The sequence below is a fragment of the Capsicum annuum genome, chromosome 7 (genome assembly GCF_002878395.1).
Source record: "Capsicum annuum cultivar UCD-10X-F1 chromosome 7, UCD10Xv1.1, whole genome shotgun sequence".
NCBI lineage: Eukaryota > Viridiplantae > Streptophyta > Magnoliopsida > Solanales > Solanaceae > Capsicum > Capsicum annuum.
The window spans coordinates 195,072,939-195,095,760 of record NC_061117.1 but is presented as its reverse complement, the minus strand read 5'-3'; the positions used below and the strand labels follow the sequence as shown (position 1 = coordinate 195,095,760).

At 37.1% G+C, this 22,822-nt stretch overlaps 3 protein-coding genes across 4 annotated transcripts; 2 read left to right on the top strand and 1 right to left on the bottom strand.

Moving 5' to 3' along the window:
• Nucleotides 1–1,058: 1,058 nt before the first annotated feature.
• Nucleotides 1,059–14,648, top strand: LOC107878272 (histone-lysine N-methyltransferase ATXR3). Its single transcript, XM_016725199.2, has 20 exons — nucleotides 1,059–1,272; nucleotides 1,429–3,920; nucleotides 4,023–4,079; nucleotides 5,415–6,530; nucleotides 7,006–7,367; nucleotides 7,510–8,043; nucleotides 8,122–8,222; nucleotides 9,271–10,321; nucleotides 10,451–10,522; nucleotides 10,658–10,768; nucleotides 10,853–10,953; nucleotides 11,550–11,649; nucleotides 11,757–11,852; nucleotides 12,086–12,253; nucleotides 12,343–12,468; nucleotides 12,570–12,623; nucleotides 12,761–13,008; nucleotides 13,092–13,200; nucleotides 13,291–13,593; nucleotides 14,030–14,648. Exons 2-20 carry the CDS (start codon nucleotides 1,583–1,585, stop codon nucleotides 14,204–14,206), a joined length of 7,224 nt encoding a protein of 2,407 aa, XP_016580685.1. The 5' UTR covers nucleotides 1,059–1,272; nucleotides 1,429–1,582; the 3' UTR covers nucleotides 14,207–14,648.
• A 139-nt stretch (nucleotides 14,649–14,787) lies between these two features.
• LOC107877271 (transcription factor bHLH103) lies at nucleotides 14,788–16,739 on the top strand. The gene has a single exon (XM_016723953.2). The coding sequence runs from the start codon at nucleotides 15,150–15,152 to the stop codon at nucleotides 16,068–16,070; it is 921 nt and encodes a 306-aa protein (XP_016579439.1). The 5' UTR covers nucleotides 14,788–15,149; the 3' UTR covers nucleotides 16,071–16,739.
• Nucleotides 16,740–16,749: 10 nt separating this feature from the next.
• Nucleotides 16,750–20,649, bottom strand: LOC107878271. Of its 2 annotated transcripts, none has more exons than XM_016725197.2 (3): nucleotides 20,380–20,649; nucleotides 18,239–18,513; nucleotides 16,750–17,212 (listed from the first exon to the last, which is right to left on the bottom strand). In XM_016725197.2, exons 2-3 carry the CDS (start codon nucleotides 18,489–18,491, stop codon nucleotides 17,178–17,180), a joined length of 288 nt encoding a protein of 95 aa, XP_016580683.2. In that variant the 5' UTR covers nucleotides 18,492–18,513; nucleotides 20,380–20,649; the 3' UTR covers nucleotides 16,750–17,177. The 2 variants fall into 2 exon arrangements, with proteins under 2 accessions (XP_016580683.2, XP_016580684.2); XM_016725198.2 differs by having other exon boundaries at nucleotides 20,157–20,390.
• Nucleotides 20,650–22,822: the final 2,173 nt, after the last annotated feature.

Here is a 22,822-nt window from a genome sequence, read left to right as displayed (position 1 = left end):
CATAAATTTTTTTTTATCTTGTCTTGATTAATGAAAAAAGATAAATAAAATGAGAAATCAAATTAAAAAATTTAAAATGGACGAAGTATTAAATTTATCACGATTAAATAAAAATTTAAAGGATATATTAATTATAGTAGTATATGTCAATGCATATATATCATATATTCACTGAACTAGAGTATAATATATTCTATACTTTTTAAAGAGGTCAATTGCCAAAAATTTTCTTGAATGCGTGGTTAATATTTTTACAATTTTTTTGTTTAAGAAGTTTTGGAAAAAAATAAAAAGAAAATCCTTGTTTGTGCCAGTGAGGACCCAAAAACATATAATAATCATTTGAATAATTTTTGGCAATGTTGAAAAAAGTATTTCAAAGTTGAAGTTACCAAAAAATCTATATTTAATAGATTTGAAAAAAATAGAGTAAAATTATTATTTTACTAAAAATCTTCCTTAAATAATTTCTTTTAGAATTTTAAACACATAAATCCAATATATATAAATGGTGATAGAACATTAACTCGCGTTTGACTATAAATTTTGAATCTTAAATTTGGTTAAACTTTTAAAAAAATTTCTTAAAAAATTATTTGGTCAGTAAATTTGATTAGATTTTGAAAATTAAATCTTTAAATAATTTTAAGTTCTTAAAAACTAAAATTCTTTTAAAATTTTCACTCAAAAAGTTTTAATTTTTTTTTTTAAAACACTCCCTTTATTCCATTTTTACTTTGTTACCTTTTGCCTCCCAAAGTCAAAATTTATGCTTGCCAAAGCTGACTTTCACACAATATAAAATGTCCAAACTATAATTATTTATGATAACATATCTGCCCGCTGCCCAAACCTTACGTCGACGACGAAGAAAAAAAATTACATTGCCAGTTCCAGTAAGAATTTGTTACCAGCTCCTTGTCAAGTAATACAAAGTTAAGAAAAAAAAAGGGGTAAATACAGGGATTAAGGGGTTCCCTTCTTTCTTCTCAGGCCAAAAGCCCACACCAATAAGCCCGAAGTACAAAATTCTCTTGAGGCAAAAAAAATAAAAATAAAGTATATATCTCTACACGTAATATTATACAGAGAGAAATAAAAAACAAAGAGAAAGAAAGAAAGAGATTCGTTCTCTGCGAAATCAACAACAACAATCCATTCGATCTCGCTCGCGCTTCTTCCTACCTTTCAACTCTTCAATTCGACTCGGAGTTTGACTCAGCTGTCTTCTTCTTCGATCTCTTTAACTCAGCTCCCTCAGAATTTCAACTGGTATGTATATAAACCCTAGAACTTTCAATTTTTTCGATTTCAATTTTGTTCTTCTTTTTCAAAACCCTACATTCGGTTCTTCTTGTTAATTTGGTTGATTTACGTGTTTGTTGTTCGATTGTGTTGATTTATTTTCGTGTTTGTTGATTTTTCTAGGGTTTGCGGCTTTGCGGAGATTGGAATTGGACAAGCTGAAATTGTTTTGGAGAAGTATGAGCATAGACAACCCTGGCGAAGAAGGTGATTATTAGGGTTTGGTTCTGGCGACTGTGGTGCGGTTTTGGCGGTGGGGAAGAGTTTTGAGCTTTCCATGGGCGATGGAGGCGTTGCATGTGTGTCTGTACAGCATATTATGGAGCGTTTCTCAGTTTGTGGAGGCAAAAATATGAGCAGTAACACGTTCAGTACTACTACTTCGATGAATTCAACTACTAAAAAAGCTACCGTGAAGAAGAAGATGAAGAAGGTGAATGGTAAGATGAAGGTTGTTAAGAAGGGGAAAGGAGTAAACTTGAGTTCGAAAAGCGGTGTTAAGGAAATTGAGTGTAATGGTGACGTTGGTAAAGATGAAGTTGAGGAAGGTGAATTGGGTACTTTACCTTTTGAGAATGGACAACTTGTTTCGGAGAAGGCTTTACCTCGGAGATGCGAGATAAAGAGTGAAATTGAGAAGGCGGAGATTAAGTCTGAGGTTAAAAGGAGTGAGTTTGGTAAAGGAAGGTGGCGTAAGGTGGAATGGGAGAAGGGTGATTATATTTCTGGTAAGTTTAATAGAAAAGGGGAGGTTGATAAGAATGTTCCTGGTTATGAACCGGGTGAATTCGTACCTGATAGGTGGCGGAAAGGTGAGGGGTCAGCAAGGGATGATTTTAATTATAACAGGACACGCAGGTATGATTTTGGTAAAGACAAGGGTTGGAAAGGGGACCTTGAATGGACACCACCTTCTGCCAAGGACAAAGGATGGAGAAATGATCATGAATGGACGCCACCTTCTGCCAAGGACAAAGGGTGGAGAAATGATCGTGAATGGACACCTCCGTCGGCCAAGGACAAAGGGTGGAGAAATGACCATGAATGGACACCACCTACGACCAAGGACAAAGGATGGAGAAATGACCGCGAGTGGACGCCACCTTCTTCAGGTAAGCATTCTGGGGAGAAAGATATTGGTAGAAGTGGTGGAATTCAGCATGTGAAGAGGTTATCTAGATATGAACCTAGCATTCCTGAAAGGACCCCAAGGATTAGTTCCAAGATTGTTGGAGAAGAAGGTCCTTCCAAGAGTGAGCTGAGAAATGGCAATAATCCTTCAAGAGAATATTTCTCAGGTAATAGGTTGAAACGGCATGTTACTGATTCAGATAAAAGTGACCGAAAGTACCGAGGTGAGTATGATGACTTCTCAAGTTCAAAAAGCAGAAAACTTTCTGATGATGGAAGTCGAGCTGTATACGCAACAGAGCACGGTTTGCGGCGCTCTACTGAGAAGTTGCACAAGAATGTAAATCGGAATATTCCGCCTGATAGGTATTCTTCCAGGCATTATGAGACATCGAAAGTTTCTTATGACCGACTTAATAGCAGTCCTCGTCATTCAGAGAGGTCCCCACGTGACCGGGCCCGCCATCTTGAGAACTGGGATCGGAGCCCAGCCCGCCGTGAAAAGTCTCCCTATGATCGAGGCCGTCACTTTGATAGCAGTAGGTCTCCTTATGACCGGAGCCGTCATTATGATAATAGAAGCCAGAGCCCAAGTTATTCAGAATGGTCCCCACAAGATCAAGGCCGCCACCATCATAGGAGGGACAGGACCCCAAACTTCATCGAGCAGCCCCAACGTGATCGGAGATGGAATGTTTATCGTCGAGACCCAGGTCAGAAAAGTGGACCAAATGATAAAAAGGAAAGTAATTTTGAAGGCAAAAAGCTTGAAGGGAAGTTCAGCAGCCAAAAGGATGTCAGTGGGAAAGATCAAATTGCTAAGGATTCTGAGGTTAGCAGCTGTCCTGAAAATAGTAACTGCTCAATTGTTAAAAGTGGCATCCATCCGGTAAACAATGAAGATTTGCCTCAATGTCCTGCAGTGAATGCCTTGGAGCCTTCAGAGGAAAATGGAGCTGTTGAGGAGGTAGCTTCAATGGAAGAAGACATGGATATATGCAATACCCCACCACATGTTTCAGTTGTAGCAGAAGGAACTATTGGAAAATGGTATTACCTTGATCAGTTCGGTGTGGAACAAGGACCTTCCAGATTATGCAAGCTGAAGTCGCTGGTGGAAGAGGGATATATTGTAGCTGACCACTTTGTCAAACACACGGATAGTGAAAGGTGGGTTACTGTTGAGAATGCAGTTTCCCCGATGGCAGCTGTAAATTTTCCATCAGTTGTTCCAGATGTAGTTGCTCAGATGGTGAGCCCTCCGGAGGCTCCTGGTAATGTCTTGGAAGATAATTATGATCTAGCTCAACTTAATGACCGGGTGGCTGTGGATGCTTCTGCCCCTTCATCAGAGATTGTACCATGTCATGCAGATAGTTTGGATGCATCTGAACCTTTGGACGAACATCATATTGATGAGAGAGTAGGGGCACTATTAGAGGGGTTTTCTGTTACTCCCGGCAGGGAACTAGAGGTTATTGGCGGTGAGTAACTCATGACTTTTCCGAAAATTATCTCTTTTCATGGTAGTGTTCAGGTTTTTCTTACCACACTTAATATTTCCTGTTTGCAATTCTCTTCTGCAGAAGTGCTGCAAATGACCTTCGAGCATGTGGAGTGGGAGAAATGGGGAAGTGCTGAAGGTAAGTAGTTCTTTTTGTTTCTATTTCAAGTCTGTATCTCCTAATTGGTCAACAAAGGTGTGTTGTTTTCCACTGCTCGGCCTATGCAATAAAGAAGTCATTGCCATCTTTTATCGAAGCGTAGGTGGAGAATATTTAGCCCGTGGGGTATTACTGCTGATTTTGTTTTCTTACCTCTCTGCCTAAGATAATAATTGCTGAAAACCTTATCTTTCCTGTGGTAATCTGACTACTTAAGATCTGATTACTTAATATTGCTATACTTGTTTGGTAAATCTCTTGTTCGTCTAGTATACAGTTCTTTCTTCCCTCATTTAAGCTGTGGTTGTTTACTTTCTGCAAATTGGTAGCACTTAGCTGACATTTTGTTGAATGACAACTGTAGTTATCTCAAAGCAACATACAAGCAAGTCTGAAGCTAATTTGTATGTAAAGGAGGAAATTTGTAAATACTAGCAGTTGTTGGCTTGATAGAATTGGGGTTTAGTACCATGAGATGAAATTGTTATATTTTTTTTATTTTTTGGATGAAGGAGTTGAGATTGTTTATTACTTTGCCTTTTTGAGTTTCAGCTAGATTTAAAAAAAAAATAAAAAAATTTGGATCAGTTTGAAGTTAGCCTGAGGTATCTGCTAATTGCATCCTGTCTAAGTCACACTATTAATTTTCTAATGATCTGTGATTGGAATAACTAATGACAGTCCATACCAATTATATTTGTTTATTCCTACTCATTTAAAAAGTGAAACTGTGTTTGTCCCCAGGTTGTTGGAGAGGGGAAAAAGTTTGGAGGCTTGATTGTATCAAAGTCCTTGATCTTGGTTTCCTATTTCTTTCTATTTTTTTGGTTGGTAATTGTGTCATTGAAGTGGTTGTCTAATCATGTCCATTACACCCAATTTCGGCATTGGCTATGATCAGCTTCTCTGATAACTTTTGAGACTTCAATGTTTGATATAGTCTTTTTTCTTTTTTTTGGTTTTGGGGTTGGGTGAGGGGAGCTGAGGAAGAACCTAAATTACTCTTGAATGGAAGTTTATGTGGTGGTGTAGGTAGAAGTACAGTGATAATATCCATATACTATACATGTCTTTTAGTATCTGTATCATAACTTTTGTTATGTGGTTGGTTGACTTTTCTTCTAACTGTGTTTGTACTTGGATATATCCAGAGTTTGTTTTTTTCAGGAGTGGTCCCTTTAACAGGTCACTTTGTTTATATGCATTTGGATTGCGTTAACCTCTTTAAGTTATGTGCATATGATGTGTACACTTTTCTCCATCTTGTTGCTAAGGAGCTTTATGATCAAGTATGCATTGGTTTCTCTTATGTAGGGGAGCACTATGGTCAAAGCTCTGATGAGTGCTTACTTAATTCAGAGGCACAGAAAGAACCCACAGAACCAAGGACCAGGGACAAGGAAAATGATTTCTTCTGCAGTGACTCAGCTGAATTGTTTTCTGGTCTCTGGTCATGCAAGGGTGGGGATTGGAAAAGAAATGATGAAGCTACACAAGATAGGCTGTGGAAAAAGAAGCTTGTTCTTAATGATGGTTATCCTCTATGCCTCATGTCGAAATCTGGGATTGAAGACCGAAGATGGCTGCAGAAAGATGAATCTAATTACCCGTCACACAGCAGAAGGCTTGATCTTCCATCATGGGCTTTTACTCCTGATGAGTGGAACGATAGTAGTGTTGTTGTAAGACCCAATCCATCTAAACCTCCAATGTTAAGGGGTACAAAAGGGATTATGCTTCCAGTGATCCGGATAAATGCATGTGTAGTTAATGAGCATGGGTCATTTGTGTCTGAGCCTCACACTAAAGTTAGAGCAAAGGATAGGCATCCTCAGAGATCATCACGACCGTATGTGGCCACCGGTGATACTAAGAGGTTGTCAGAAGAAGGTGCTTATCGCTCTCAAAGTAGGCAGGACCTAGTATCACACAGTTCCCGTAAGAGCAGCACACCCTTAAATATTCCAAAGGATCGTCTTTGCTCAGTGGATGAGTTACAATTACATTTAGGTGAGTGGTACTACCTTGATGGTGCTGGGCATGAAAGGGGTCCATTCTCGTTTATTGAGTTGCAGGTATTGGTTGATCAAGGTGTCATACCAGAAAATAGCAGTGCTTTCAGAAAGTTGGACAGGACTTGGGTCCCAGTTGCTTCAAGTTCAAAGACATCTGATATGTCAAAGGTGTGCCAAACGCCTAATGAGCCTCTTGGAGCTTCTATGTCAGAGTTGGAGAGTTCTCTACAAAGTGTTCCTGGTGGTGCTCCCTGCACATTTCATGGCATGCACCCTCAGTTTATTGGGTATACCCAAGGAAAGCTTCATGAGTTGGTCATGAAGTCATACAAGAGTAGGGAACTTGCTGCTGCTATTAATGAGGTCCTGGATCCCTGGATAAATGCAAGACAACCAAAGAAAGAGTGCAATCCAGGTTCGTGCTCCTTGCTCTTGAAGATTCCCTTGCTCGTTTTTGCTGTAAAGGGACTGGTTTTCTATGATGTCTAGTTTATATCACCCTTTTCTGATACAACTTTGTTGCATATGATGAGTGAGTTGCTACTTTCCGTAAATTTCTTTGGACTTCTTACTCTCCTTCCTGTCCTTGTATATATTTGTGATATAAAGAAATTTATCTTTGTTCAAATTACGCCAAAAAGGCACAACACCAACCTGGATTCAGAAAGAGACATGCCTGTGCCTGTTCCCAGTTCACCAATTATATTCTAATCTCGGTTATATATTCATTATGATGTGGCCTGTTATGTTACAAAGGACTCGCATTGCTCAACTGTTTTCTTCTTTCTGTCTGTCTTTGACTCGCATTGCTCAACTTGTTTTCTTATTTGTCTGTCTTTATCACCCTTTGCGTCCTGGCTCTCATTCTCTAAAGTATCTCTCTCTGACAGATTTTCGTGCCAGCAAAAAGGCGAGGTGTCATGGAAGTGAAGAAGAGAGTGAAATGGAAGAGGACATAGCCGTATTTCCGAATGATGAATGCCAATTTGATGATCTATGTTGCGAGGAAGCTTTCAATAGAGAGGCCATTACTAAACCTGGAATCGAAAATGGAAGCTGGGGTCTACTGGATGATCGTGTGCTTGCGCGCATCTTTCATTTCCTTAAAGCTGATGTTAAATCTCTTGTTTATGCTGCTTTGACTTGTACGCATTGGAGATCCATAGTAAAGATATATAAGGGAATCTCTCGTCAGGTTGACCTGTTATCTATTGCTTCCAGTTGCACTGATTCCGTGTTGCAGAAAATAATGGTATGCTTTTGCTATGATGACATTCTGCCACTTATTTTCTCTCCTACTGGCTCGCAAATTGGAATAATTTTAAGAAGCAGAAAATTGTTGAGAAATTATGATACCTTCAACAGTAACACATTCTTTATTCATTTTTTTGCAGAGTGATTACAACAAAGAGAGGTTAACTTCCTTGGGTTTACGTGATTGTATCGGCATAACTCCCAGAATGCTTGAGGATGTTCTGCTTTCATTCTCTTGTTTATCCTCTATAGATATTAGAGGTTGCAGCCAACTTGAAGATGTTGCTGTTAAATTTCCAAATATTAATTGGATTAGGAGCAGGAGTTCGAATTTGAAAGTTAAGAGTCTCAAAAACGTTTCTGATAGAACCTCATCATCTTATAGAACTTATAGTAGTCAGGAAAATCAGACAGACGATTCAATTGGACTGAGGGACTACTTGGAAAGTTCAGACAAGAGAGAGTTTGCTAACCAGTTATTCCGCCGAAGCTTGTATAAACGTGCAAAGGTTTTCGATGCTAGAAAGTCCTCATCCATGCTATCTAGGGATGCTCAATTGAGGCATTTGGCAATGAGAAAATCGAGAAATTGTTTCAAGAGGATGAAGGAATTTCTTGCCTCAAGTCTAAGGGAGATAATGCAGGAGAATACCTTCGAATTTTTTGTTCCAAAGGTACTACTATATCCTCTTTGCTGAGTTGCTTTCTAAATACTGTTTACATGCTTCTAAACCTTGTCCCCTTTCCTTTAGGTTGGAGAGATTGAGGAGAAAATCAAAAGTGGATATTATGCTAGTCGTGGCTTGAACTCTGCCAAAGAGGATATAAGTCGAATGTGCCGGGATGCACTAAAGTAAGTTTTGCATTCCGTATTGTGTATGATTCTTTAGCATCACTGGATCTTTCCAACAGCTGAATTGTGTGAAATTTCTATTTTGGGAGAAAAGTGCAAACTATCTCTATTTGACCTTGATTGTACCTTTAAATTTTTTTATTCAATCAATCAGCAAGTTTGATTCAACCACAAACAAGCCCGAGTCAGCTGTACAAATCCTCGGTCAATGTACCCAATTTTCTTCGAAGAACTTTACCAATTTAGGCCAATAATATACAAGACTAGCTGAATTCTAGCAACTTCGTCAACTTGTAATCGATAGTGTCGTGGTTGCCTTATCATAGAAGGCATTTTCATATTGAAGTTCATTTTTAAAGGGAACAGTATGTTTCTAAATAAATATAGATCTGATAAAATCACTCTTCCCTATTAGAAATGATCCCTAAAATTGATGAATACTCTTTTAGGCAATGGCATACATTCGCCATGAGTCCTGGGTGTACAGAACTGTTAAAACCTATTTTCTTTAGGATTCAAGTCACTGCATTCTGGGGACTGAAGGTTAAAGGTGCAAAGAGGGACCCAAAGTGTGAATGAGGGATAGCAAACTGACCAAAACTGCAATTTTTGAAGTGAAATTTTGTTGATTGTACCAAGAAAGTGCTAGAGTATGCACAGAAAAGGACTTCTGTTTCATTCAAGCAAATAAGGAATGTAGAAAGTCAACAAAAGTATTTACGTCTCAGTCAACCTTGATGTTAGCAGAAGTACAAAAAACAGTAGGCTCTAAATTTAACAACCTTGATGCTTCTTCGTCCTCTGCCCATTCCACTGATTGTAGCCTCTTAATATGTTGCTGGAGGTACCAGTGCACCCTAACACATTAAGGAGCAGAGTCCATATGTTCCATGCTCTTGGGGATGTTTTTGTCTTCCCTGCTGCTTTCCAACACACAAATTGTTAATTTATATGGTGCAAATGGTTCTAGTATTTTTTTGGCGCTTCTGTTCTATCTAACATAATTTCTGAAAATTCTGATTGATATTCTATAAATGCTGTGGCCCAGGTCAAAAAAACGTGGTGATGCCAAAGACATGAATCGCATTATTGCATCATTTATCCGTCTTGCTACTAGGTTGGAGGAAGATCCCACCAAGTCAGTCTCTACAAGAGATGAGATGATGAACACTTGGAACGATGATTCACCTCCAGGTTTCTCTTCTAGTACAACAAAGTACAAAAAGAATCCTGCTAGAATGTCTGAAAAGAAGTACTTCAACAGAAGCAATGGATCTTCCTATGCTAATGGTGTATCTGACTGTGGAGAGTTTGCAAGCGACAGAGAAATCAAAAGACGCTTATCCAAGTTGAGGTTGAAATCCTTAGATTCAGGAAGTGAAACATCTGATGATCTTGACAGATCTTCTGATGACACTTCAAGTGACAGTGAGAGTTCTGCTTCAGACACAGAAAGTGACTTGGATTTAAGATCGGAAAGTGGAGCTGCAGAATCAAAAGATTATTTTACTCCAGATGATGGGTTTGATTCTTTGGCTGATGATCGTGAATGGGGTGCTCGTATGACTAAGGCTAGCTTGGTTCCTCCGGTAACAAGAAAATATGAAGTCGTTGATCATTATGTTATTGTAGCTGATGAGAAAGAAGTGAAAAGAAAGATGCTGGTTTCTTTGCCTGAAGATTATGCTGAGAAGCTTAGTGCACAGAAGAATGGAACGGAGGAGTCCGATATGGAAATTCCTGAGGTGAAGGATTATAAACCAAGGAAAACACTTGGAGAAGAGGTGATAGAGCAGGAAGTCTATGGTATTGATCCGTACACTCATAATCTTCTTCTCGATTCCATGCCAGATGAATCGGATTGGTCTCTGCTGGACAAGCATTTGTTTATTGAAGACGTGCTTCTTTGTACTCTTAACAAGCAAGTTAGGCGCTTCACGGGCAGTCACACACCAATGATATATTCTTTGAAACCTGTTTTCGAAGAGATTCTGGAAAATGCAGAAAAAGATCAGGACAAAAGAACTGTGCGGTTATGCCAATTCATCCTAAAGGCCATTGATACTCGTCCGGAGGACAATTACGTTGCTTATAGAAAGGTGAGGATAATGAAAAATAGTTTATTACTGTGACCTACAAAAAATATTTATTGCTTGTGTGTTTGGGTAGTTTATTATATGCTCGTCCCTTTAGTCTAATATTTGATTGACGTCTGATGTGTCTGTCAGGGTCTTGGGGTTGTGTGCAACAAAGAAGGTGGCTTCAGCGAGGAGGATTTTGTCGTCGAATTCTTGGGGGAGGTAAGAATAATATGTTTACTTCTGGATTATACCTATACATTCGTCCAACTTTTCCGAGTATCCTTAATTTTGCATTTAGAGGTGTACATTCTGAAAGATGACTTAAATTCGTTTCTTTCCTAACGAGACATACAGGTTTATCCTGCTTGGAAGTGGTTTGAGAAGCAAGATGGAATTCGCTCCTTGCAAAGGAATAACAATGATCCTGCACCTGAGTTTTACAATATTTATCTTGAGAGACCAAAGGTATCCTATATTGATTTGGTGCAATCTATTCTCCTTTTCCCTTCAACCTTTTCTCCTAAACCTATTTGTAATTCCTCTGGTTAGGGTGATGCTGATGGATATGATCTAGTTGTTGTTGATGCAATGCACAAAGCTAACTACGCCAGTCGAATTTGTCACTCGTGCCGTCCTAATTGTGAAGCAAAGTAAGTTTCCTCCTTCTCTCTAAAGTGATTTATAGTCCAGCTGATAGTAGAACCAGATTATGAACCATGTATCGTGCATAGAACCAGATTATGAACCATGTATCGTGCATTTTGGTAATTCCAAGAAGATACTAAAAATGGAAAGGTGGGGTCATTCGACAGTGATGCATGTGGCCCTTAGCCAGCTTGTTCATTTAAACCTTGTATTTTCGGTGAACAGCATAAATATATATATATATTTTAGAACCCTGAAATTTCAACAAATATTACATATGAACCATAATTAGAAGTACAATAAAGATGGTGTTAAGAACCTCTTATAGATCGAACCACACGGGATCTGTGTGTACTTGGAACAAATGGTTTGAAACGATTTGTTGCATTGATGTTTAACTGATATTTGCTCGTCCAGAGAAGAGGAAAGTATGTAAGACTTATTAGATTTTTGGGTGAAGTAGCTGAAATACAGTTTTATTGTCAGTGTTATTATGGTTTCCCTTGACCTTGAGAGATGTGTTGTGTTTTTTTTTAATGTATTATCCCCTCTTTAAAACTAGAATGTTTCTCGTGACATTTGTATACTTCCTTTTGAGTAGAGTAACAGCTGTCGATGGTCAGTATCAGATTGGAATTTATAGTGTGCGGCCGATTGCTTATGGTGAAGAGGTCACTTTCGATTACAATTCTGTTACCGAGGTGAGTTTTTAGATAATGTTAGGGATCTGTTTAGCTTAAGGAGAGAGCCTTTCTATTTTTCCTTTTTGTGGATAATTTTTGTTAAATGGTGATGTTTCATGCTGCAGAGTAAAGAAGAGTATGAAGCTTCTGTCTGTTTATGCGGCAGCCAGGTTTGCCGTGGAAGTTACCTGAATCTTACAGGTGAAGGGGCTTTCCTGAAGGTACATTCTCCATCTAAGTTTTGAAGAATTATCTCGGTCTTGGCAGCTCCTTAAGCTCTTTTGTCATTGAGGTTTTTTGGTGTTTTTGAATCGTCACATTTTGTGCTTAAAAGAAAATGCTTCAATCATTTGAACGGACACCTATTGTTCCAATGCTATCACCTTGAAATATTTTTTTCATGCCTTTCAGCAGTGTCATTTCTCGTCACCTGAACCGTTATTGGTTTCTGCAGGTGCTCCAGGAGTACCATGGGTTACTTGACCGACACCAGCTGATGCTAGAGGCTTCCGAACTGAATTCAGTTTCTGAAGAAGATTATATTGATCTTGGTAAAGCTGGACTTGGAAGTTGTTTACTTGCTGGTCTGCCACATTGGTTGATTGCTTATTCAGCTCGTTTGGTATGCTTTTGCTCTGAATTGATTATGGCTTACCATTGTATTATTTTATTTTTTCTAAAGCATTTTCTGAATTTTATATTATGTTGAAGGTGAGATTTATCAATTTTGAGAGGACGAAGCTTCCTGATGAGATACTTAAGCATAATTTGGAAGAGAAGAAGAAGTACTTTTCAGATATTTGTCTGGAAGTTGAGAAAAACGAATCTGAGATTCAGGTAAGTATGCTGTCAGCTGGAGTTTTATACTTCCATTTCTATTCCCTCCACCTGCATTTTCAAAGTTTCTTTCTTATATGATCTTTTCTTGAATAATACAGGCTGAGGGTGTTTACAACCAAAGGCTTCAGAACTTGGCTCTGACTCTTGACAAGGTTTGACTCTCCTTTTTGACCAAGTCATATGTCTTATCTTTCCTTCCATTTTTCTTTCTTAAGAATTAGCTTCGAAGTCTTTATCTGATGTATTGAGATCAAGTAAAATCTAAGAGCTGCTTATGTGCCCTTGGCAGGTGCGTTATGTAATGAGATGCGTTTTTGGTGACCCAGAAAAGGCTCCTCCTCCTATTGAGAGGCTTAATCCTGAAGATGCTGTTTCTTTTATCTGGAGAGGAGAGGGGTCTCTTGTGGATGAACTTCTTCAATGCATGGCTCCTCATTTGGAAGATAGTATGCTAAGCGATCTCAAGGCCAAGATTCGAGCTCATGACCCATCCAGGTTTGAAGATCTTGAGACGGGCCTTCGGAAATCCTTATTATGGTGAGTAGTGTCAACCATGGTATCCTAGATTATATCATTCTTTTCAGAAGTCAATTTTCTTGACTTGCTCTTTCTTGTTCTAGGTTGAGAGATGAGGTCCGAGATCTTCCATGTACATATAAATCTCGACACGACGCAGCTGCTGACTTGATTCATTTATATGCTTACACAAAGTGTTTCTTTAGGATACGAGTATGTTAATTTATTCTGTAAAAACTTCTTTTTGGTGTCCTTTTCATTGGGAATTGTGTAGGTTGACTCTTATACCTTCTCTCTTTGCAGGAATACAAGACTGTCACTTCCCCCCCTGTATATATAAGTCCTTTAGACCTGGGACCCAAATATGCTGATAAGCTGGGGCCTGGTATTCACGAGTATCGCAAGACATATGGCGAGAATTATTGCTTAGGACAGCTGTTTTATTGGTATAACCAAGCGAATGCTGATCCGGAGAATTGTCTTTTCAAGGCGAGCAGGGGTTGCTTGTCTTTACCTGAAGCTGGCTCTTTTTATGCTAAAGTCCAGAAGCCGTCCCGCCAACGTGTTTATGGCCCTAGGACTGTGAAGTTCATGCTATCTAGAATGGTAAGCTTTATGTTAATTTCAGAAGAGCATCCTCTATTTAGTGTTGTCTATTGTAGAATAAGCTGACAGCTAGATGCATTGTGTTCTAGTAGAGTAATGCCTTCTAAGCAGAACATGCTGAACGTCCTTTAGGAGTAATACTAGTACTAGAATGTCAGTGTGGCTTAGTTATTGGTGGTAGTGCTGTAATTGGTTGTGCTCTTCTTTTCGTGGTCTGAATTTCTTTTTCTCAAAGTATCTCTCATTGTTATCATGGCAAAAGTCGACATCCCACCAATGAATATTGTGAACCATGTGGGAGGCTGTTAATTAGTACTGTTTTACTAGTTTTCCAAACAAATATGATACACTTGACGTATAGCTTCAGTTAAGTTCAGCAATTCAATTATTATACTGGGAAGCATCCACTTAAAGCAAGTTCTTTTTCTTCTTCCAGGAGAAGCAGCCCCAGAGAGCATGGCCAAAAGATAGGATATGGTCATTTAAGAGTAGTCCCAAAGTTTTTGGCAGCCCTATGCTGGATGGTATTCTAAACAAGGCTCCATTAGAAAAGGAGATGGTACATTGGCTGAAGCATAGACCTGCAATCTTTCAAGCCAAATGGGATAGATGAAATTTTGCAGGCATCAGCAGAGCAGCATTAGTAGGACGCTGCTTGTAGGATATTGATTGCTTAGATTAGTCTAAGGCGTGCGAAAGCTGGCCCGGACACTACGGTCATTAAAAAAGGGGGATATTGATTGCTTAGAAGAAAGGGTGTTCGATGTTAGAATCGAAGCCCTCTCACTAGTGGAAGGAGGGAGAAATAGTTGATTGCTAAGTCTTTGATTTCATTATGGCTGCTTCCTCACTTAATTCTTGTGTATAGTTTTTATTTGTTTTTCAATTCTTGAGCAGTTTTGTAATATGTAATTCATTGTCACGGAAAAGAAAATTAGTGAAGGTGTTCCTAATCTTAATTTAGATGTAAATGGATAAATTAGATTATATTTCCAGTTACACATACAAGGAGCTTCTATTCTCAACTTTATACTAGACCTTTCTTTTTGAAATAATTTGCTTCTTTTGAGTTCTAAAATGTTTATTCTCACTGAAATCCTAAGAGGTGACAGGTTTCATAATCCGTTTCTGCAAATCCAGGTACTGTAAACCAGTACTTTGGTACAGTGACGGATACCCAAATCCCAACATTATCATTACCTTTTTATCTTTCTGTTTCACTTAAATTTCTCTTTTAACCCTCCATTTTTGTAAATAATCCCCTTCATTTTTGTCCTTATCAAGATCACTACATTTCCACCGCTTGATCAAAATCCAATCAACGGTCTTAAATCAACCCGCGAAAGAAAACGAATTTCGAATGGAACGGCATAGTACAAAAAAATAGAGACAGAATCAACAGTAGCCACAGCTACTTGTCTGTTATATACCTCTATTCATATCTCGCCACGTGGTCCTTAACCCCCTCGTAACAAATATATATACATACACGCCAGCGTATCCTGTAGAATTATATCTTTCCATTTTTTCTGCATGTTGTGTTGTGTGTGAGAGCTATGGAGAGAAAATCTCTTGTTCCACAGGCCGGCGGTGAATCGTTACTGCCGTTGATGGAGACCGATGAAGCTGCTGCTTTCATCAACGGCATGTACGCCGGTATGAGTTATTCGTCTTTGTTGAGTTTGAGCATCGATAACAACCCCAACTATGAGCCTCCGCTCGTTAATGATCATATGGTTTGTGCAACTGGTGCTGCTTCTGAAATCCAGCAAAGTTTGGAGACGGAGCATTTCAATGCTGATCAAAAGCTGAAATTCCCTAAGCTAGAAGTACCAGTAGTAAATGATACTCCTTTTCAGTTGTATCCATACAACAATGAGTATTTTTTGAATGAGCCGTTTAACTACGAAGGCTTTGGATACCAGAATCTTCCAGATCTCCGTTGCCTTAAACAGACAAACTATTTTGATTTTCATTACGGTGACTCATCTTCATCGCTGGTTAGTAACCGAGTCGAACCGAGTAATTTTCCAAAAAGGAAGCAGCCTCCTAGTTCATCTACAGCTAGATTACAAAGACAGAAGCTAAGCGAGAAAACTCGGTGTTTGGAGAAGCTATTGCCATGGGACAAAAAAATGGACACAGCGACGATGCTAGAAGAGGCGTACAAATACGTGAAGTTTCTACAGGCCCAAGTTAGCGTTCTCCAGAACATGCCTTTGTTAAGCGAAGGAGGTGCTTCGTCGTCCTCTTCCGAGGACAAAAATGGAAAAAGTACCAGCGTTTTTGGGAAACTAGGGAGGCTGAATAGGCAACAGCTTTTAGAGGTGGTACTAAACTCACCAGTTGCTCAGACGTATCTGTATTCCAAAGGCTGCTGTGTTTACTCAGTAGAACAGCTGGTTCAGTACAGGAAAATTGCTCAGAGAAACGCTTTGTACCGCCAAATGTTGTTTTACGCCGGTATGCCGTCTTGAACTAGGCGATTCCAATTCAATACTCAGGTGAATGCTCTTAGCTAATATGGAAATTCCTCTCTCTTTTGCTTTGTTTTTTGGTTGAAAAGAAGTGAAAGCTTAGGCTTATAGGAGTAAATGGAAAATCTGTAGTGTGGGTGAAATTGGGAACTAGAAGTAGTGTTAATATCATGATCAGTAGATGAATATCTTTTTGCTAATCATTACATGTAAGCATGTGATGTGAATATCTTTTTGCAACTTCTTCATATCATCTTTTGATGATTCTGCTCTGAGAAATTAAAATCAATCTATCTTCAATTTTTGATGCGACTGATAGTTTGATGGTACTTACATAGTTTAATTCAATATTTTTTTTAATTAACATTCAAAAATTAATGTCTAGATTTACACCAAAGATTAATCGCGCACACTCGTGTTCTATGAATTTTGTCATCTTTTGAATGCATTATATTGTATGAATTTTGTCATTTCCAGTCCATCTGGTCAGTATTTTCCACGTGGTTTTCCTTCTATCCACCCATGGTGGATGGGTGAGAGTCTAACAGGAAATAAATGGAAATGAAAAAAAAATGTAAAAAATTGAACACCTTGCCATCATTGTTAGTAGCACGAAAATTGCGAAAATGATCTTTTATGACCACTTGCAATTGAACTAAAAAAACGACTTTTTCACATGTCAAGTAAAAGTGATAATCTTTGATAAAAAAGGATGTAAAACTCAAAACAAGTTTGTATAGGGCTACAAAACAAATTCTCCCGCAAAATTGCCCTACGAACCTCAACGGCTATATGAATGCTCAATTGCTCCATATTCAACAACAGCAGAGGATGTAGAGCTCTTAGGAAGGCCACTTGCCCGGTCGCTCTATTTATTCAAAGGTTAAACCATTGAGGCAAATATATAACCTAATGTTTCAGTAGTATTTGCGAAATTCGACATCTCTGTTCTGCACTGTGCTCCTGAAATATACAATCTACAAAATTGAATTGGATGCCAAGAGAAGATTCATCGTCTTGTACTAATGGTTACGATATTCATCTGTCCGGTGAACACCTTGGAGCAATAAGAGGTAGCAATCGGAACAGCTGAAAAGAAATCCATGTTCACTTGTCGTACTCCCAAATGACGCCTCCATCCTCTGTCATCATCAGAGAGCAAATTAATTTACAAGAACCAAATAACAAATGACATCACAGTATAAATTGGAAAATACAAGATAAATCAAACCAATGATTGATGCGTTGGAAATTGGAATATGTTTCTCTGTGTCCACAGAACTCAATTGAGTGTCTTAATGTCTTCTCTAGCATTTGTCAGATAGTTAAGCATCAACATACCATAAAAATGGAGTAGGCTTTTGGGAAAGGCTTAACCAACATGTTTTCCTTGACTTTCAAACTAGGATATGCACCTAATCACCACAAATATTAGCTCCTAAACGAGTGAAGGGTCCATTTCAATCTTTTGAGAAGTGTTCAAGCAAGAATGGGCTATGAAAAAAATGGATTAAATGATGGATGAAGCAGAAAATATAATAAGCAAGAGAACAACTAGCAAGGAACCAATACACTTCAAGGAAAAAAAATATAAGCAACAGAAAATTACAAGATGTATGTCAGGTACAATGTTCTTTCGTTGGAAGTAAGATTACGGATTATAGGGGGAAAAAAGCAAGGGTAATTTGTGCAAGAGATCAGTTGCTGAGGAACTCTCCGAGCCCAGGAATATGTTTTATACGTTATCCTTCTGCCTTTGGCGCACCAAAAGGGTTTCCTGAGGGATATTATATCCATGTAGTCGACATGAATTATTCTCAATTGGAAAAGATGAAAAATACAAAGTACAAATCTTATGACATAAGCATTTACTGTGCCCTAACAATATAGAGAACTATCCTCAATTACTTTGTTATCAATAAGGATAGACTTAGAAGCATTACAACATAGTACACCATTTTTTGAGACCCTGAAATATCTCGTTAATAGGAATTATGTGCTGTTTATAATGAATGAACAAAAAGCACCTTACAACTGCCTTCAAAAGCTTGTAAACAAAGATAAAGAATTTACATGCTACTGATTTAAACTTAAAGCGTAAAAGTGGAAACAGATGATATTTACACGATTCAATCTGCTTTAAAATAGAGAAGATCCACAATGATTACCTTTGATCTTCTTGTTGATCCATCCTTCGAGCAACATTCCTGCACCAATACCTGCAGCAATAAACGACCCATAAAAGGCGATGGAGTATGGTAAGGATCTTCGTGGAAGAAAATAATACTCAGGAACTTGTCGAATCTTTCTTGGAAGCCGTTTCTTCACGGATGGTCCAGCATTAGGCTCACTACTTTCTGTTCCACCCAGAGTTTTCCAGTCCATCTCTTTCAGTTGGTCTTTTTGTTGTTCCACACCCATTATAGGACCCTAGCCAGGTAGCCTGTTTATTAATGAAAAACAAAATGATTGAGATGGATCAGATACTGAATCTCAAATTGAGGGAAGTCTTGGAACGCTAATACATTACATCATTCACTCATACAACAACACATTTATGGCCGACATCTTGGTTTTTCATTGGAAAATGGCTAAGAACAATATAACACCCAGGGCAGTTCCTTACCCCTACCTCGTGGAAGTAGAGAGGCTGTTTCCAAGAGACCCTCGGCTCAAGTGCAGCAAATTGAAGCAGTTATGAAAAGGTAATATGGAAGCCATTTCAAGGATGGCTGAACATTAAAAATAGTCTTTAAGCTAACTTACTGCAATAACAGAATGTACTCCCAACTAATCAGTACCTATGAATGATGCAATTCGAAGATGGCTGAACATCAAAAATAGTTTTTAAGCTAACTTACTGCAACTATGGAATGTACTCCCAACTATTCAGTACATATGAATGATGGCAAGAAACTCCTCATGTAAATGAAATTATCTTCCTAAATGATATGTTTAGCTTCTCTTTAATAACCGAGAAATGCATCTAGAGCCAACTGTTTGGACCAACCACAAACTTCGAAACTCAATAAGATGGGCTCCCCCTCTATCCTTCTCCAATTAAATACTAGACTTAGTTCGCTTGGTGCAGGGCTCAAACTTGTAACCTAGACACAAGTCCCTCAAGCCTTTGCCAGTTGAACTAATACATGCGTCCTTCAATGGAGGCTACATTATAAGAGTATGTATAGCTAGACAGTAAGCAAGTATTGGATTGTTAAGCTTCTCTTTTAATTATTTTAAGCTAAATTGATTCAGATTAGGGAATCAGTTTTAGCCAAAACCCTGGATCTTCCAAGCCACAAGACAAAATTGAACAAAAAACATAGTAGAGCAACTTCATTAATCAACACATAACCTTCTCTCCTAACATAAATGGATAAAGAAAAATATGAAAGGCATAAATGGAGTTTCCTATTCACAGGGAATCTTAGTCGCTCAGTTGGTTGGCTACCTAATCTTTCAACTTGATGGTGAGAGTTCGATTCCCCACCTTTCAATTCCCTCCCCCCAACATTTTTTTTTTAAAACTCTAATCTTATTAAATATTTCAAATGTTGAAAATCAAGAAGTAACAAATGGACAAATGATATGACGGACAGTGAGGACTGAGGAGGACTATAACAACATACCCAGTAAAATTCCACTAAGTGAAGTCTGGGGAAGGTAAAGTGTATGCAGACCTTACCAGTTACCACTACCCCGGGGAGGTAGAGAGGTTGTTTTCGAAAGACTCTTGGCTCAAATGTAGCAAATCGAGGTACAAAGAAGAGGAAAATCGTGAATAAAATATGACAACTAACACGGGAACAATGCAAAATATACTAGAAAAACAATAATCAACCACTACTATAATGCGATAATAGAAACACAACCCACAACAGCAATGATAGATATCTAGCGGCTAAACCCTAAGCTACCACACTACGAATAGTGCAAGACAACACTCCTTACGACTGGTGAAGAGGACTAATTATGTGAATCCATGGCACAAATAAGATTTTGGATCGCAACATACGCAAAGAAGGAAATCTCGAGAGACAAATATTAAATACTCCCTCTAGTCCAAAATAAGTGAATTCTTACCTCAATGCGCACTTATTAAGCAAAAGAAATTGGGACATAAATTGTACTTTACTTTCCACTTCGACATATTATTAAACTACTCTAGAAATTTCAGCCACATTAAAATAAAATTGTCTCTTGGAACTGATAACGTAAAGTGTAAATGAAGGGTAAAATTAGCAACATGTTCTTGAATAATGAACGATTCACTTATTTTGGACTAAAGGAAGTAGTAACAACTTACAGCTTGATTTCAATGAAAGACAGAAATTGCGGGGAGAAAGAACAAATTCAGCGCAGTTTGTTCGCGAGGTCGACTCTGGCGGCACTGGAAATTGTCGGGTCAAAATCATACAGATTTTGGGTCCGAATTTGGCACTTATTTCCCCCTTTTTTTACTTACTAATTAGTGTAATGTTTATTTAAAGATGACTTACATTTTAAATAACTTAATTGCAAATCAATGCATCTAAGGTAATCTCTATTTTAAATACTAACTCCATCTATCTTTATCTCTTCATATCTTTATCTATCTAACGTAATTTCTATTTTAAATACCCATCCCATCTATCTTTATCTGTTTATATTTGACGATTTACACTCTTATTAAGTTTTAATGATCAATCTTATAAGTGATCTAAATATTAAAAATAAATAGTATTTAGTAGCAAAAATAAAATAGAGTTAATTATCTCTTATTATTTAAATTAAAGGAATAAAATTAAACAACTATTTTTAATATTCTCAATAAAGTTGGACGGAGGAATTATCTTTCTATTTTGTAGGGATTTGGCCTCCTGCTATGTTTGATGCAACAAAGACGGAACAATGTGAATAAGTAATTGACGGATGGATTATGAGCAAGGAATATTGTATTTATTTGTGCTAAAGATGATAAATTAAATTCATTAAATGAAAGTATATGTTTAATTTAGCTAGTGAATCATTTCCAATTGCTTGATACAGTTGAAAAGGAAGTAAAATTGATATCTTTCTCTTAGCCAATTTTTGGAGTGATTGAAAAGCCTTGCCGTGTAGTTGTTGAATTTGGAGTCGATTCGGATCAATTTGAAGCAAAAAGTGTTAAGGAAATTTTTTTAAAAACTTTTGGTGATCTCTCACAAATCGTGAATTTTGTTGCAAATTTAAGATATTTGTATTAAAGTTCTACCAATACGTCAAGACTCTTGCAGATTCTTCAGGACTTATAACAAGTTCATCCATCAGAATCTCCTTTTGATTCTCTTGGAAATTTTTTGTTAAACTCTTAGTGATCTATCATAGTCGCAAGACAATTCTTTTGGTGATCTGTCAAAAATTGAACTCTTAACTTTTGCTTTATTGCACAATTTGCTATACACGGGATCAATAATTAAACAATAGCATGAGAATAAACCCATTTGCGCAAACGTCCCCTACAAATGGTTTGGTTACTGGTGTTTTTAGTCATTTTTGAAGCCTTGTGACTATGGCTCATATCCCTTTGAATGAAAAATTTTATGATCGATGAGATTCAACCAACAAAAGTTGTGTGAGTCTCCATCCTTTGTTTGACAAGGGGAAATATGGGTCCTATATGGACTTTGTTCCTACACTTTGTCTTTCTTTATTCATTCTTGTTGGTCATTTTCTTTCCCATCCTATTCGTCCAATAATATTTGTCCACTATTGACTTGATACATAAGTTAAGAAATAATGAAAATTTAGGATGATTTTACTATATCATTCTTTGAATATAATAAATTTAGTTCTTTAGTAATGAAGTTGAGTAATGAATAGTGCCTAATAGCCAAAACAAAATGGACAAAAATAATTCAGTAATTTTTTAAATTAGACAAACACCGTTGGATATTTATTTTTATTAATATGGATAAGTATTATTGTTCATAGGGAGTAATAAATGTCACAAAAATGCTAAAGCTTTTTCTTTCTATAAAAAATGAAAAATGCTAATTACTCTAAAAATATTTCTTACGTGTTTTTATTTATATGTGTAACCTAATCACATATAGGGTTTTGCAGATTTTATAAAAATTGAAAAATAAAAACTTTTTTTTTGAAATCTTTCTTCACTTTATTTAAAAATCAATATTTAACTTCTAATCCAACTTGGAGGGGTATCCAAATTTGAAAAATAGGTTACAACATTTTTTTCAGTTCATTTTTACTTTTTATGTTTTATTTAAGTAAATTTATTTATTAATATTATTTTAAATATTTTTTGTAAAGAGTACATCAAACACAACTCCAACCTCATATATATATATATATATATGAAATCTATGTAAAATGCCTACTAAGGACCCATTTGGCCATGAATTATATTCACCTTATTCTGAAATGTGTATTTACTTTATTGAAATTCTTGTTTGGCCATAAAAACAAACACTACTTGAAAATGTATTTGAGATTTTGAAAATCTGTTTATTTATTTTTTTTTTCTTTTTTACTTTTAAATTTTCTTTCAATTTTTTTATAGTATTTATTTTCATAAAATAACACCATTTAAATTATATTTCAAGTTCAAGTCATATTTATATTTTTTAGAAAATATGTTTGAATTTTAAATTATTAGCTCCAATTATTATGATCAAACACAACTCCAATTTTAAATCCAAAAATTTCAAATAAAGTAAATATGTTTTTAATTTTCATGGCCAAATGCCAACTAAATATCCATAGATTGA